Source organism: Molothrus ater, chromosome 3, assembly GCF_012460135.2.
Source record: "Molothrus ater isolate BHLD 08-10-18 breed brown headed cowbird chromosome 3, BPBGC_Mater_1.1, whole genome shotgun sequence".
Classification (NCBI taxonomy): Eukaryota; Metazoa; Chordata; class Aves; order Passeriformes; family Icteridae; genus Molothrus; species Molothrus ater.
This window is the reverse complement of record NC_050480.2, coordinates 112,279,056-112,296,255: the sequence shown is the minus strand read 5'-3', so window position 1 is coordinate 112,296,255 and position 17,200 is coordinate 112,279,056. Positions and strand designations below refer to the sequence as shown.

The 17,200-nt window shown below is 44.4% G+C and overlaps 1 protein-coding gene across 1 annotated transcript; it reads left to right on the top strand.

The window, feature by feature from the left end:
- Positions 1-9,324: 9,324 nt before the first annotated feature.
- Positions 9,325-15,758, top strand: LOC118684735 (serine/threonine-protein kinase pdik1l-B-like). The gene is given in 3 exon segments (XM_036379803.1): positions 9,325-9,713; positions 9,715-9,832; positions 15,732-15,758. Coding segments are annotated over 3 exon segments (534 nt in total).
- Positions 15,759-17,200: the final 1,442 nt, after the last annotated feature.

Below are 17,200 nucleotides of genomic sequence, written 5' to 3'. Positions count from 1 at the left end.
CCCCGCATCTTCCCCACATCCCGCATCTCTCATCCCTTATCCCATATCTCACATCCCACATCCTCCCTGTCCCGCACCCTCCCCACATCCCGCACCCCGCGTTCCTCCTCCCTCAGCCTTCATCCCACATCCTGCACCCCACATCCTGCACCCCACATCCACCCTGCATCCTCCCCTCATCCCTCATCCCACATCTTCCCCACACCCCTCATCCCTCATCCTTCATCCCACATCCTGCACCCCTCATCCTCCCCACATCCCGCACCCTTCCCATGCCCCAGATCCCACATCCCGCACCCCACACCCCGCATCCCTCACCCTTCATCCTTCACCCCCATCCTCCCTGCATCCCGCACCCTTCCCATGCCCCACATCCCGCATCCCACATCCCTCTCTGCATCCCTCTCTTCATCCTTCTCGGCATCCAGCATCCCACATCTTCCCTGTATCCCACATCCTTCCCATGCCTGTACCCCGCATCCTCCCCACATCCTGCATCCCACATCCCACACCCCGCATCCTCCTCGCATCCCATATCCCAAATCCCACATCCCGCATCCTCCTTGCATCCCATATCCCAAATCCCAAAACCGGCATCCTCCTCGCATCCCATATCCCAAATCCCACACCCCGCATCCTCCCCACATCCTGCATCCCACATCCCACACCCCGCATCCTCCTCGCATCCCATGTCCCAAATCCCACATCCCGCATCCTCCTCGCATCCCTCATCCCTCATCCCTCATCCCAAACCCCACATCCTGCATCCTCCTCACATCCCTCATCCCAAACCCCACATCCCTCATCCCATATCCCTCATCCCAAACCCCACATCCCAAATCCCGCATCCCTCATCCCAAATCCCACATCCCGCATCCTCCCCGCATCCCGAACCCCTTGGAGCTGCTTCCCGCCGTGTCCTGGATGTGGAGCAGCCGGGATCAATCCCAAACTCTTCCCAAAGGGAATTTTCCCACCCCAGACCCCACAAATCCCACTCCTGAGCATCAGGGTGGGAATCAGGGATTTGGGATTTGCTGGAGGAGCAGAAAATTCCGGCCTGGGAATTCCAGGGATGAGGGAAACGCCCGGCATGAGGAGGAAACCGGGATCTGCCCACTCTGGCTCCGGGAATTGGGAGTTGGGAATTGGGAACTGGGAATAGGGAATAGGGAATTGGGAATAGGGAATTGGGAATTGGGGTTTGGGAATTGGGAATAAGGAATTGGGAATGGGGAACTGCGAACCAGGAATAGGGAATAGGGAATCAGGAATTGAGAATTAGAAATTGGGAATCGGGAATTGGGAATTGGGAATCGGGAATTGAGAATTAGAAACTGGGAATTGGGAATTGGGAATTGGGTATCAGGAATTGGGAATTAGAAACTGGGAATTGGGAATTGGGAATCGGGAATCAGGGATTGGGAATTAGAAACTGGGAATTGGGAACTGGGAATTGGGAATAGGGAATAGGGAATTGGGATTTGGGAATGGGGAAATTGGGAACTGGGAATAGGGAAATAGAGAACTGGGAACGGGGAACTGGGAATTGGGATTTGGGATCTGGGAATGGGGAAATTGGGAATTGGGAATTGGGAATAAGGAAGAGGGAACAGGGAATTGGGAATAGGGAATTGAGACTTGGGAATTGGGAATATGAAAATGGGAATGGGGAATTGGGAATTGGGAATTGGAAATTGAGAATTGGGAATGTGGAATTAGGAAACTGGGAACTGGGGATGGGGAACGGGGAATGGGGAATGGGGAATTGGGAATGTGGAATTAGGAATCGGGAATAAGGAATTGGGAACTGCAAATTGGGAAAAAGGAGTCGGGAATTGGGAATAGGGAATCAGGAATAGAGAATTGGGAACTGGGAATTGGGAATGGTCCCACGGGTTTGGATCGCCCTGGGATGGGAATGGGATGGGATTGAAGGTCCATGGATCCCATCCCAAACCATCCCGGGATTCTGGGATCCAGCACACTCGGGATCCATCCCGAGGGTTTTTTATGGAATTCAGGGATGGAAAAGGGAAGGGAGACCCTTCCTGGAGTCCTGAATTCCCAGGGAATTCCCAAAATTCCTTCCCAGAGAGGAGTCAGGGGTGGGAATGGGATGGGATGGAAGCTCCATGAGTCCCATCCCAAACCATTCCAGGATTCTGGGATCCCCTGGAGCTCCAGGCTGGGATTTCCCAGCACACGAATCCCGTGGGATTCAGCTCCAAAGGGTCCCGGGATCCATCCTTGAATCCCTCTGGGATTACACCGGGAAGAAGAGCCGGGATTTTAAGGAAAGGCTTCCAGCAATCCATAAAAAACAAGAAAAAAAAAATAATAATTGAAAAATTCCCCCAAATCGGAGCTTTTTGGTGCTTTGTGAGAAGAAAAATTTTAGCCTGATTGAATGATCATTTAAATTTATAATTTGAGCCAAATTAATTAGCATTTTAATCTGAACGAATTCTTATTTTTACCCGAACTGGGGATTATTTTAGCCCTGAGAGGGGAGGGGGTCCAAGGGTGGTGTTGGAGGCGCCAACAAAAAAATCCGGGAATGATTGCGAATGGAATATCAGAAAATTGCTCCAATTTCTGGGAAAATTAAAATTAAAAATTTGGGGCATTTGTTGATTTTTGCAGGTGTGGTGGGGACCCTGCTTCTTTCCTGGATACAAAATTTTGGGAAATAGGAAACTGTGTGGGAAAAAAAAATCACATTTCCCCTGCCCCAAAGCCCTGGGAATTAGGAAAAGAGCTGGAAATTCCCCAGGGCTGGAAATGAGGGGGGGTCCCGAATTTTGGGATCATGGAAAGTGCTGGGGTTGGAATGAGATGGACTTTAACTCCTTCCCAAGCCCAAACACCCCAAAATTCCAGGGTTTTTTTGATTTTTTTCCAGGTGTTTGATGTCTCCGCGCCTCAGGGGGCTGCTGGGTTATCTGCCAGAATTATATTAATTTAGAAATAGGAATTTATATTTATATTTATATTATTTATATTTATTTTTATATTATTTATCTTTATCCTTATATTTATCCTTATATTTATATAGATACACATATTTATATTTATAGGTATATTTATAATTATATTTATATCTATATTTATATTAGTTATATTTATGTATACATTTATTTTAAATTTTTTTTTAATAAACCGACGCTGCAGAGCCAAGGCAGGGAAGAGGCTGCATTCCCCTGCCTTGTCCATTCGGGTCGCCGGACAAGAGGACAGAGGGACAGACGGACGGACAGACGCAGAAATCACAGACCAGCTCTCCCGCGCACCCGCGTTTTGCCGAGATTTGTCCTCAGCGCGCATCCGCCGCCGGCCGCAGAGGCTGCTGGGAGTTGTAGTTTTCCCCACTTAGCATAACCATTGCGCACGCGCAACACTGCCCCTCGCCGGAGCGGGAAGGAGGAGGCGTTCGCTGATTGGCTGAGAGGCGGGAGGTGGGCGGGGTTAGAGGCCGTGGCGGGAATTGCGGCGGTCGGAGCGTTCGGCGCGAGCGGCACCGGTGAGAGGGGTTGGGGCAACGCCTGAGAGGAACCAGAGTGAGCGGGACCGGCCCGGACTGAGGAGAAACGGAGTGAGCGGGACCGGCCCGAGGGCAACCGGAGTGAGCGGAACCGGCCCGAGGGCAACCGGAGTGAGAGGAACCGGCCCGAGGGCAACCGGAGTGAGCGGAACTGGCCCAGGGCAACCGGAGTGAGCGGAACCGGCCCCGGCCCAGGGCAACCGGAGTGAGCGGAACCGGCCCCGGCCTGGCCCGAGGGGAATTGGAGTGACCGGAACCGGCCCGAGCGGCTGCCAGGCCAGCGGCTGTGAGTGCTGGGACTGAGGGGAACGGGGCTTCGGGCAAGCGGCTGCGAGTGCTGGGGCTGAGGGCAACCGGCCTGAGGGGAACCGGCCTGGCCCTAGCGGCTGTGACTGCCGGGGCTGAGGGGAACCGGACTGAGGGGAACCGGGCTGAGGGGAACTGGCCTGGGCTGAGGGGAACCGGGCTGAGGGGAACCGGACTGAGGGGAACTGGCCCGGGCCGAGCGGCTGTGAGTGCTGGGGCTGAGGGGAACCGGCCCGAGGGGAACGGGGCTGAGGCGAACCGGCCCGGGCCGAGCGGCTGTGAGTGCCAGGACTGAGGGGAACCGGCCCGAGGGGAACCGGGCTGAGGCGAACCGGCCCGGGCCGAGCGGCTGTGAGTGCCGGGACTGAGGGGAACCGGGCTGAGGCGAACCGGCCCGGGCCGAGCGGCTGTGAGTGCCGGGGCTGAGGGGAACCGGCCCGAGGGGAACCGGGCTGAGGCGAACCGGCCCGGGCCGAGCGGCTGTGAGTGCCGGGGCTGAGGGCACGGTGGGGCTGCGGAAGGGGCTGAGGCGGCCGAGCCGCTCCGCTCTGCCTGAGGGTGTGGAGAAGGCTCCGAGGCGGGCAGCCTTAGGCAAGAGGCAGGGAAAAGCTGGGAGTGAGGGAATGGTGGAAGGGAGCCGGGGTAGGGGTGGGAAAAGGGGCTGAGATGGGAAAGCGGACGGGGATTTAGGTGAGATCCTGGGGGAACCGGGCCTGAGGGGCTGCTGGAGATGGGGAAAGGGGCTGAGATGGGGAAGGGGATGGGGGCTTGGCTGGGCAGGGGGTTTGGGTGAGATCCTGGGGGGAGCTGAGTCTGAGGGGCTGCTGGACCTGGGAAAAGGGGCTGAGATGGGGGCTTGGCTGAGCAGGGGTTTTGGGTGAGATTCTGGGAAGATCTGGGCCTGAGGGGCTGCTGGAGAAATACGAAATTTCCTGTTTGGAAATAGGAATTGTTTCCAAATAATAGGGAAAAGGGGCTGAGATGGGGAAGGGGAAGGGGGGCTTGGCTGGGGAGGGGATTTAGGTGAGATCCTGGAAAGGAGTGAGGGGCTGAGAGCTGGGAAATCAGCTGGGAGAGGGCTGAGTGGAAAAAATGGGATTTGGGAAAGGAGCTTTGGGGAGGGAAAGGGGGATTTGGGAATGGGGGCTTTGAAGGCAGCAACAGCAGCAGGTGGGGTAGGAAGTTTAAGAGGGGGAAGGATTGAGGGATTGGGGAAGGAATAAATGGGGTTTTGGGGATAAATTTGGGACGGGGCCGAGGAGCACAGGGAGAAGGGGAATGAGGGCCGAGAAGGAAGCAGGGAGGGAGCGATTGTAGTGGATAATGGAAAGAGTTTAAGAGGGGAAGGATTGATGGATTGGGGAAGGAATAAATGGGGTTTTGGGGATCAATTTGGGACGGGGCTGAGGAGCACAGGGAGAAGGGGAATGAGGGCTGAGAAGGAAGCGGGGAAGGGGGGATTGCAGTGGATAATGGAGAGAGGAATAACCTGGAACGAGGGGGTCTGGGAGCAGGACGGGGAGCTTGAGATGAAGGTTGGGGTCAGCTTGTGAAGGGCTGGGGAGAGGGATGAGGAGCAGGAAAGTGGAGCTGGAAGTGCAGGGCTGTGACACAGCCATTGCTGGCCAAGACAGTTCAGAGCAGGGAAAGCTGCAGAGCCCAGGCAGCACTCGTGGCTGTGAAAAACGCCCATCGCTTGTTTTTAATTTTTAAAAGTTTCATAGTAATAAAATGGTTATTTAAAAATAGTAATGCAATCAGAGTAATAACAATTTGGACAATTTGAATTAGGACAATATGAGACAATAGAGACAAAGAGTTATGGATGTCTGGGTACCTTTTTCTGGGCAAAATAAGCCCGAAAAAGGACACACATTAACAAAGGATTAACCCTTAAAAACAACAGCCTGTTGCATATTCATACACCTCATCCATGATGCATAAATTCCATTCAAACACAGGATTCTGTCTGGTCATCCTCAGCTTCTTCCTCTGAATCCTGACAGTGCCTTCGAGGTGGGAAGAAGTTCGTTTCTTCTGATAATGGGGCAATAAATTTATTTTCTCTGAAAGATTCAGGTGTCCTGGGGCTGCTATTTCACTGTGAGTCCTTTCTTTAAAAAAAGTATCCTACATAGCATAGTTTCTATTTGAACATATTTTTATAACCTAAAACTGTATTTACCACGCTCCTTAAGAGAATGAACCCAGCATTACTTTCTCACACAACACACACAATATTCATCTGAATATCTGCCAAAAGCCAGCCATAAAACACGCGCATTTTTCACGCGGCCAGGTCGGTTGATTGAAAAGTCGATTCTGGTGGCCCAGGGGGTCTGGCCTTGCCCCTGCCCCCCGTGGAGGGCACAGAGCAGGAACGTGCCCGCACAGCTCTGCTCCCTGCTCGCGCGGCTCCGCGCCCGGGGCCGGATCGATGGCGCTTCCCGGGATCCCGCCGAGCGGCCCCATGGAGTTACCATGGATATGGCTGTGGCTGCCTCTCCTCAGGAAACCGGCTGGGGTCGGGGCTCAGGGCAGCCCTCAGGGTGTCCAGAGCTGCCGGGGGCTCAGAGACCCTGGCACGCGGCCCAGAACACCCGTGGGGCAAATGACCGGCTTTGTACGAGGAGCTGAAGGGCACAGAAGCCTAAGCAGTGATAAAATGATCACTAGGTGAAAAGGCAGGTTTGGGGGTTTTTAGAATGGGGGCTTAGGGGACAAGATGGAGGGGCTTGGGTGGGCTTCTTTTCTTCTTCTTTTCTTCTTCTTCTTCTTTTCTTCTTCTTCCTCTTCTTCCTCTTCTTCCTCTTCTTCCTCCTTTTCTTCTTCTCCTCTTCTTCTCCTCTTCTTCTCCTCTTCTTCTCCTCTTCTTCTTTTCTTCTTCTTTTCTCCCTTTCTTCTTCTTCTTCTCCTTCTCCTTTTCTTCTCCTTTTCTTCTCCTTTTCTTCTTCTTCTTTTCTTCTTCTTCTTCCTCTTCTTCTTCTTCTTCCCCTTCTTCCTCTTCCTCCTCTTCTTTTCTTCTTCTTCTTTTCTTCTTCTTTTCTTCTTCTCTTCCTCTTCTTTTCTTCTTCTCTTCCTCTTCTTTTCTTCTTCTTCTCTTCTTCTTCTCCTCTTCTTCTCCTCTTCTTCTCTTCTCCTTTTCTTCTTCTCTTCTTCTTTTCTTCTTCTTTTCTTCTTCTTCTTTTCTTCTTTTCTTCTTCTTTTCTTCTTCTTTTCTTCTTCTTTTCTTCTTCTTCTTTTCTTCTTCTCTTCTTCTTCTTTTCTTCTTTTCTTCTTCTTCTTTTCTTCTTCTTCTTTTCTTCTTCTCTTCTTCTTCTTTTCTTCTTTTCTTCTTCTTTTCTTCTTCTTCTTTTCTTCTTCTTTTCTTCTTCTTCTTCTTCTTCTCCTTTTCTTCTCCTTCTCCTTCTCTCCCTCCATCTTCTGCTGTGATGTTGGCACTTTGGGATTGGTTTAGAGCAGAAGCTCACTGTCTCACACAGGTGATAGGTATTGGGAAGTGATTGTAAACATTGTACAGGTGGTTTTTAGTATAAAGAGATAACACCACCCTGGGGGCAGGCAGAGTGCCCGGAACTGTCCTGCTGGACGGACCTCAGCAGGACAGGAGAAAGAATTTTTATAGATAAGATATAATAAGATCTAGACATATATAAGATATAAACAACTCTGAGACTGAGAACTGAAGAACTCCAACTCATTCCTGGAACGTGCGGGCCCAAACAGAGACTTTCCACGTGTCTTGGGGCTGCAATAAACTGCAGCCTCCCGAGAGTCTGGAAGGAGAGTTTGAGTTTGGGCTTGGTTTGGAAAGACAGGAGTCTGCTAAGGAAGGCAGGAGCCTCTTTTGAAGTGGAGAATGTAAATTCTCCCCACCCCTCCGAATTGCTATAAATTCTAAATTAAGGGGCTCTCAGACAGAAATATGGGATCAGGAAATAACAGTTCTTTAATAGGGAAGGGAAAAAAATAAAAGGATAAAATAAACAATGCAGTAAACTAAAACAGCACTGCCAGAGTCAGAACCCAGCCTGGCACCGTGTGGGGTGTTGGTGGCAGCAGTGCCATTGGAATTGTGGCTCAGCCCTCCTGCAGTGTCAGGGCTGGCTCTGCTGGAGCAGGGATCCTGTAGAGAGGGATGCATTCATTCTTCCTCTGAAGATCCCCTGGAAGGAGAGGCAGCTGCTGCTCCTCTGGGGAATCCTGTGGAGAAGCCATGCTGGTGTCTCAAAACCCTCTGGATTATATCCAGGTAGGAATGCTTGGCTCCTCCCCCTGGGCTCACATCTCCCAATGGGATGCTGTAGCTCTTATCAGCCCTGCAGTGACATCCAACAGCTGTTATCAGCAGATGTCCCTCCTGAGGGAGGAGTGATTGTGATCACTCAGAGAGAGAGATAAGGCAAGCTGCTGCTTGATAAAAGAAAATCTGCCTTACAGATGGTGACAGAACACATCTTGCATTGCAATCTTCAGCACCAAGAACTGAAGAACTCCGAGAAACTCGAGAGACTCCGAAACAGAGACCGCAATAAACTGCAGCCTCCCGCGAGTCTGGAAGGAGAGTTGGAGTTTCAAAGCTGATTTTCTTTTTGTCCTCTGCCAGGTTTTGCTGCCATGAATCCCAGCCAGCCGTGATTCCTGGGATATAGTAGAGGAAATGTATTTAAATATGTGTAAAGAGGCTTTGCCCCAGAGGTCCCGGTTGCCCTTGATGGGCTGCAGCTGTGACCAATGAAGATGACTGGGATAAAAGGGGGCGGGTAAGCCAGTCAGGGAGAGCCTTGGAGGAGCCCTGGCCTGAGAGAGAACAGCGTGCAGCAGAAGGAGTCAGTGAAGATCTGCGGCCATGAGAATACGCCAAAGAGGTATGGACTCTAGAAATCTAATAACAACAATATGGGACTCAAAAGAAATAATAGAAGAACTACAAGTGGTGACCCCGACGTGATAGTTAGCAGAAGATAAGACAGCCGAGAGCTGTGGCGGCCAAGAGCTGCCATGGAACATAGCCTTTGGGTCAGGGAGCTGTGAAAGAGTATGGCCTCTGAGCAAGGAGCTATGTGTGTTGTACATGGCCTGTGAGTCATGGAGAAATGTACGCGTTGTAATTGAACATCTGTACAACTGTTAACTCATGTAAAAGAAAAGGGGGAAATAGAGTAGAGGAAATGTATTTAAATATGTGTAAAGAGGCTTTGCCCCAGAGGTCCCGGTTGCCCTTGATGGGCTGCAGCTGTGATGTCCTCAATTGGGCTGCAGCTGTGACCAATGAACATGACTGGGATAAAAGGGGGCGGGTAAGCCAGTCAGGGAGAGCCTTGGAGGAGCCCTGGCCTGAGAGAGAACAGCGTGCAGCAGAAGGAGTCAGTGAAGATCTGCGGCCATGAGAATACGCCAAAGAGGTGTGGACTCTAGAAATCTAATAACAACAATATGGGACTCTAAAGAAATAATAGAAGAACTACACTGGGATGGCTGAGGAGGGAGCCAGGTACAGCATCCTGCGCGAGGTGGGGCGCGGCAGCTACGGCGTGGTCTACGAGGCCGTCGCCGACCGCACCGGGCGCCACGTGGCCGTCAAGAGGATGCCCTGCAACGTCCCCGAGCACGTGGAGCTGGCCCTGCAGGAGCTCTGGGCCCTGCAGAGCGTCCAGTGCCAGCACCAGCACGTGCTCCAGCTGCAGGAGCGCGTCCTGCAGCGCGGCCGCCTCTTCCAGCCCCTGGAGAAGCGCGGCTCTGGCGGGCACCGGCTGCTGGTGGAGACGGGCCTGAAGGGCCGGAGCTGCGCGGTGGGGCCACGGCGCCGGGGCTGCTCGCTGTGGTTCGTCACCGAGCTCTGCGAGGGCGGCACCATGAACGAGCTTCGTGCGGCGGCTCAGCGGCACCCTGGCCTTCCTGCGCCGTCGGCGCGTCGTGCACCGCGACCTCACCGCCGACAACGTCCTGGTGGCGCACGGCCCCGCCGGGCCCCTGGTCAAGGTGGGTGGGATGGGGTCAGGGGGGTGGCGGTGGGAGGGGTGGGCTCAGGGCGTGGGGGTGTCCGGCTTGGACAAGGGAAGGATCCAGGATCCCCTCAGAGCCCTTTTCAGGGGCTGGGAATGTTCACCTGGAGAAGGGAAGGATCCAGGATCCCCTCAGAGCCCTTCAGGGGCTGGGAGTGTTCACCTGGAGAAGGGAAGGATCCAGGATCCCCTCAGATCCCTTCCAGGAGAAGGAAGAGCTCTCCAGCCTGGAGAAGGGAACAATCCAGGAACTCCTCAGAGCTCCACACAGCTCATCCCTTAGAATCCCAATAACTCCACCCAGCTCATTCCCAACTCAGAATCCCAAGACTCCTCCCCAGCTCCTCCCTTGGACTCCCACGAACTCCACAATTCCTGCGCTCGCACCTCCCCATTCCACGCGCGACCCCATTTCCCACCCCATCCCCATCCCCATTCCCATTCCCTTCATTCCCATTTCCCACCCCCATTCCCAATTCCCATTCCCATTTCCCCCCTCCATCCCCATTCCCATTCCCTCCATTCCCATTTCCCACCCCCATTCCCAATTCCCACCCCCATTCCCAATTCCCATTCCCTCCATTCCCATTCCCTCCATCCCCATTCCCATTTCCTGCCCCCATTCCCATTTCCTGCCTCCATTCCCATTTCCCACCCCCATTCCCAATTCCCATTCCCATTTCCTGTCTCCATCCCCATTCCCATTCCCTCCATTCCCGTTCCCATTTCCTGCCACCATTCCCATTCCCTCCATTCCCATTTCCTGCCTCCATCCCCATTCCCATTCCCTCCATTCCCATTCCCATTTCCTGCCACCATTCCCATTCCCTCCATTCCCATTTCCTGCCTCCATCCCCATTCCCATTCCCTCCATTCCCATTCCCATTTCCTGTCTCCATCCCCATTCCCATTCCCTCCATTCCCGTTCCCATTTCCTGCCACCATTCCCATTCCCTCCATTCCCATTTCCTGCCTCCATCCCCATTCCCATTCCCTCCATTCCCATTCCCATTTCCTGCCTCCATCCCCATTCCCATTCCCTCCATCCCCATTCCCATTCCCTCCATTCCCCTAAAAATGGGATTTATACCCCCTAAAAATGGGATTAAACCCCCTAAAAAATTGCATTTAAACCCCCTAAAAAATTGCATTTAAACCCCCTAAAAATGGGATTTATACCCCCTAAAAATGGGATTAAACCCCACTCAAATGGGTTTAAAACCTCTTAAAAATGAGATTTAAACCCTCTAAAAATGAGATTTAAACGCCCTAAAAATGGGATTAAAACCCCCTAAAAATGGGATTAAAACGCCCTAAAAATGGGATTAAAACCCCCTAAAAATGGGATTTATACCCCCTAAAAATGGGATTAAAACCCCCCTAAAAATTGGATTAAGCCATCCTAAAATGGGATTAAAACCCCCTAAAAATGGGATTAAAACCCCCTAAAAATGGAATTTATGCCCCCTAAAAATTGGATTAAAACCCCCTAAAAATTGAATTTATGCCCCCTAAAAATGGGATTAAAACCCAGTAAAATGGGATTAAAACCTCTTAAAAATAGGATTTAAACCTCCTAAAAATGACATTTAATCCTCCTAAAAATTGGATTAAAATCCCCCTAAAAATTGGATTAAACCATCCTAAAATGGGATTAAAACCCCCTAAAAATGGGATTTATACCCCCTAAAAATGGGATTTTTCCACGAATTTAAACCCCAGGATTTGGCTAAAAAAATGGAATTTTTCCCTGGCCTCTTCCCTCAATTTCCATGGGATAACAAATATGAAATTTTAGATTTTCCCAAAAAATAATTTTATTTCTTTTTCCTCTGCAGGGATTGAATCCCACCAGGATCTGGAATTTTCTCCAGCCTCTCCTGGAATTTTCCAGAGATTTTTCCATCTGGAAAATCCGATTATTTTGTTCTTATTTCATGGACAAAACTTTTATTTATTATTCCCAAAACAACCCAAAAAAATCGGATTTTCCCCCAATTTTGGGTGGGTTTTGTTTCTGTTCCTTTCCTGAAATTCCATTTTTTGGACAAAAAAAATTCCCTGGAAATGGAATTTCCTGCCCTGGAATTGCCCTGGGATGGGGGTGTTAAATTGGAATTTTTTGGGGTTTATTGAAGGTTTTTGAGGTGTTTATTCTGAATTTTATTTGGTGTTTAATGGGGATTTTTCAGTGTTTAATTGGAGTTTTTTGGAATTTTTAATTGGAGTTTTTTGGTATTTTTAATTGGAATTTTTCGGTGTTTAATTGGAATTTTTTTGGTATTTAATTGGAGATATTTCAATGTTAAATTTGAGTTTTTCTGTGTTTAATTGGAATTTTTCGGTGATTAATTGGAGTTTTTTCGGTGATTAATTGGAGTTTTTTGGTATTTTTAATTGGAGTTTTTTTGGTGTATAATTGGAATTTTTTTGGGGTTTAATTGGAATTTTTTGGTGTTTAATTGGAGTTTTTTGGTATTTTTAATTGGATTTTTTTGGTGTTTAATTGGAGTTTTTTTGGTAATTTTAATCAGAATTTTTTGGTATTTTTAATTGGAGTTTTTCTGTGTTTAATTGGAGTTTTTTTGGGGTTTAATTGGAGATATTTTGGTGTTTAATGGGAATTTCTTTTGGTGTTTAATTGGAGTTTTTCTGTGTTTAATTGGAGTTTTTTTTGGTATTTAATTGGAGTTTTTTTGGGGTTTAATTGGAGATATTTCAGTGCTTAATTGGAGTTTTTTTGGTATTTTTAATTGGAGTTGTTTTGGGGTTTAATTGGAATTTTTTGGTGTTTAATTGGAATTTTTGGGTATTTAATTGGAGATATTTTGATTTTTAATCAGATTTTTTTTCAGTGTTTAATTGGAATTTTTTGGTCTTTAATTGGAGTTTTTTGGTATTTTTAATTGGAATTTTTTTGGTATTTAATTGGAATTTTTTGGTGTTTAATTGGAATTTTTTCAGTATTTAATTGGATTTTTTTGGTGTTGAATTGGAGTTTCTTTTGGTGTTTAATTGGAGTTTTTTGGTATTTTTAATTGGAATTTTCCAGTGTTTAATTGAAGTTTTTTTGATGTTTAATTGGAATTTTTTTGGTATTTTTAATTGGAGTTTTTTCGGTGTTTAATTGGAGGTTTTTTGGTGCTTAATCAGAATTTTTCAGTGTTTAATTGGAATTTTTCAGTGTTTAATTGGAGATTTTTTGGTGTTTTATTGGAGTTTTTTTTGGTATTTTTAATTGGAATTTTTTGGTGTTTAATTGGAGATTTTTTGGTGTTTTATTGGAATTTTTCGGTGTTTCCTTGGAGTTTAATTGGAGTTTGTTTGGTGTTTAATTGGAATTTTTTTTGGTATTTAATTGGAGATATTTTGGTGTTTAATCAGAATTTTCCAGTGTTTAATTGGAATTTTTTTGGTATTTAATCTGATTTTTTTCACTGTTTAATTGGAGATATTTTGGTGTTTAATTGGAATTTTTGGGTGTCTAACTGGAGTTTTTTGGTATTTTTAATTGGAGTTTTTTGGTATTTTTAATTGGAGTTTTTTTGGTGTTTAATTGGAATTTTCCACCATTTTTTGGTGTTTAATTTGAGATATTTTGGTGTTTAATTGGAATTTCTTTTGGTGTTTAATTGGAATTTTTTGGTGATTAATTGGAGTTTTTTTGGTGTTTAATTGGAGGTTTTTTGGTGTTTAATTGGAGTTTTTTTGGTATTTTTAATTGGAATTTTTTGGTGTTTAATTGGAGATATTTTGATGTTTAATTAGATTTTTTTTCAGTGTTTAATAGGAATTTTTTGGTATTTTTAATTGGAATTTTTTGGTGTTTAATTGGAATTTTCCACTGTTTAATTGGAGATATTTTGGTGTTTAATCAGAATATTTTTTGGTATTTAATTGGAGTTTTTTTGGTGTTTAATTGGAATTTTCCAGTGTTTAATTGGAGTTTTTTTGGTCTTTAATCTGAATTTTATTTGATGTTTAATGGGAATTTTTCTGTGTTTAATTGGAGTTTTTCTGATATTTTTAATTGGAGTTTTTCGGTGTTTTAATTGGAGTTTTTTTTGGTGTTTAATTGGAATTTTTTGGGGTTTAATTGGAGTTTTTTGGTGTTTCCTTGGAGTTTTTGGTATTTAATTGGAGATATTTTGGTGTTTAATCAGATTTCTTTTCAGTGTTTAATAGGAATTTTTTGGTGTTTAATTGGAATTTTTCAGTGTTTAATTGGAGATTTTTTGGTGTTTTATTGGAATTTTTCGGTGTTTCCTTGGAGTTTAATTGGAGTTTGTTTGGTGTTTAATTGGAATTTTTTTTGGTATTTAATTGGAGATATTTTGGTGTTTAATCAGAATTTTCCAGGGGGTAATTGGAATTTTTTTGCTATTTAATATGATTTCTTTCACTGTTTAATTGGAGATATTTTGGTGTTTAATTGGAATTTTTGGGTGTCTAACTGGAGTTTTTTGGTATTTTTAATTGGAGTTTTTTTGGTGTTTAATTGGAATTTTCCACCATTTTTTGGTGTTTAATTGGAGATATTTTGGTGTTTAATTGGAATTTCTTTTGGTGTTTAATTGGAATTTTTTGGTGATTAATTGGAGTTTTTTGGTGTTTTTAATTGGAGTTTTTTTGGTGTTTAATTGGAGTTTTTTTTGGTGTTTAATTGGAGGTTTTTTGGTGTTTAATTGGAGTTTTTTTGGTATTTTTAATTGGAATTTTTTGGTGTTTAATTGGAGGTTTTTTGGTGTTTAATTGGAGATATTTTGATGTTTAATCAGATTTTTTTTCAGTGTTTAATAGGAATTTTTTGGTATTTTTAATTGGAATTTTTTGGTGTTTAATTGGAATTTTCCACTGTTTAATTGGAGATATTTTGGTGTTTAATCAGAATATTTTTTGGTGTTTAATTGGAGTTTTTTTGGTGTTTAATTGGAATTTTCCAGTGTTTAATTGGAGTTTTTTTGGTATTTAATCTGAATTTTTTTCAGTGTTTAATTGCAGTTTTTTTGGTCTTTAATCTGAATTTATTTGTTGTTTAATGGGAATTTTTCTGTGTTTAATTGGAGTTTTTCTGATATTTTTAATTGGAGTTTTTCGGTGTTTTAATTGGAGTTTTTTTTGGTGTTTAATTGGAGATTTTTTGGTGTTTAATTGGAATTTTTCAGTGTTTAATTGAAGGTTTTTTACTGTTTTATTGGAATTTTTGGTGTTTAATTGGAGTTTAATTGGAGTTTCTTTGGTGTTTAATTGGAATTTCTTTTGGTGTTTAATTGGAATATTTCAGTGTTTAATTGGCGTTTTTTTGGTGTTGAATCAGAATTTTTTTTGGTGTTTAATTGGAATTTTTGGTGTTTCCTTGGAGTTTTTTTGGTGTTTAACTGGAAATTTTTTTGGTGTTTAATTTGAATTTTCCAGTTTTTAACTGGAGGTTTTCTGGTGGTTAATTGGGGTTTTTTTGGTGTTTATTAAGAATTTTTTTAAGCGTTTAAAGGGAATTTTTTCAGTGTTTAATTGGATTTTTTTGGTGTTTAATTTGAGTTTTTTGGTGTTTTATTGGAATTTTTCAGTGTTTAATTGGAGATATTTTTTGTGTTTAATTGGAATTTCTTTTGGGGTTTAATTGGAATTTTCCAGTGTTTAATTGGAGTTTTTTGGTATTTAATCTGATTTTTTTTTCAGTGTTTAATTGGAGTTTTTTTGGTGTTTATTGGAATTTTTTGGTGTTTAATTGGAATTTTTTGGTGTTTAATTTGAGATATTTTTGTGTTTAATTTGAGTTTTTTGGTGTTTAATTGGAATTTTTGGGGTGTTTTCTTCAGAATTTAATTGGACTTTTTTTGCTCTTTAACCAAAGTTTTTTCCCTGTTTACCTGCAGTTTTTGGTGATTATTTTTGCTGTTTAGCTGCAATTTATTTGATGTTTAGCTGCAGGTTTTTGGCATTTCTTTGGCATTTTTGGTGTTTATTGGAGTATTTTTGGTGTTTATTGGAGGCTTTTTTGGTTTTTGATTTTTGATGGATTTTTGGATGGATTTTTAATGGAATTTTAATGGGTTTTGGATGGATTTTTAATGGAATTTTAATGGAATTTTAATGGATTTTGGATGGATTATTCATGGATTTTTTGATGGATTTTGGGATGGATTTTTGGACGAATTCTGGATGAATTTTGGATGGATTTTTTATGCATTTGGGTGGATTTTTGATGGATTTTTAATGGATTTTTGGATGGATTTTGGATGGACTTTGGATGGATTTTGGGAGGATTTTTGGATGGAATTTTGGGTGGATTTTGGATGGATTTGGGGTGGATTTTGGATGGATTTGGGTGGAGTTTTGGATGGATTTTTGTATGAATTTTGGATGGATTTTTTACGCATTTTGATGGATTTTGGATGGATTTTTGGATGGATTTTGGATGGATTTGAGGTGGATTTTTGGATGGATTTTTGGACGGATTTGGGGTGGATTTTGGATGGATTTTTGGATGGAAATGTGTTCAATTTTTGATGGATTATTCCTGGATTTTTGGATGGAATTTTTGGATGGAATTTTGGATGGAATTTTGGATGGAATTCTGGATGGATTCTGGATGGATTCTGGATGGATTCTGGATGGATTTTGGATGGATTTTGGATGGATTTTTAATGTATTTTGGATGGATTTTTGGATGGATTTTGGATGGATTTTTGGATGGATTCTGGATGAATTTTGGATGGATTTTTTAGGCATTTTGATAGGTTTTGGATGGGTTTTGGATGGACTTTTGGATGGGTTTTGGATGGATTTTTGATGAATTTTAGATGGATTTGGATGGATTTTGAATGGATTTTTTGAGAGATTTTGGATGAATTTTGGATGGATTTTGGGTGGATTTGGGGTGGATTTTTGGATGGATTTGGATGGATTTTTGGACGGATTCTGGACGAATTTTGGATGCATTTTTTATGCATTTTGATGGGTTTTGGATGGGTTTTGGATGGATTTTTGATGAATTTTAGATGGATTTGGATGGATTTTTGGATGGAATTTGGATGGATTTTGGATGGATTTGGGGTGGATTTTTGGGTGGATTTTTGGATGGACTTGAGGTGGATTTTTGATGGATTATTAATGGATTTTTTAATGAATTTTTGGATGGATTTGGGTGGATTTTTGGGTGGATTTTGGATGGATTTTTGGATGGATTCTGGACGAATTTTGGATGGATTTTTTACGCATTTGGATGGATTTTGGATGGGTTTTGGATGGATTTTGGGTGGATTTTTGGATGGATTTTTGATGGATTTGTGGATGGATTTTGGATGGATTTTTGATGGAAATGGGTTGAATTTTTGATGGATTA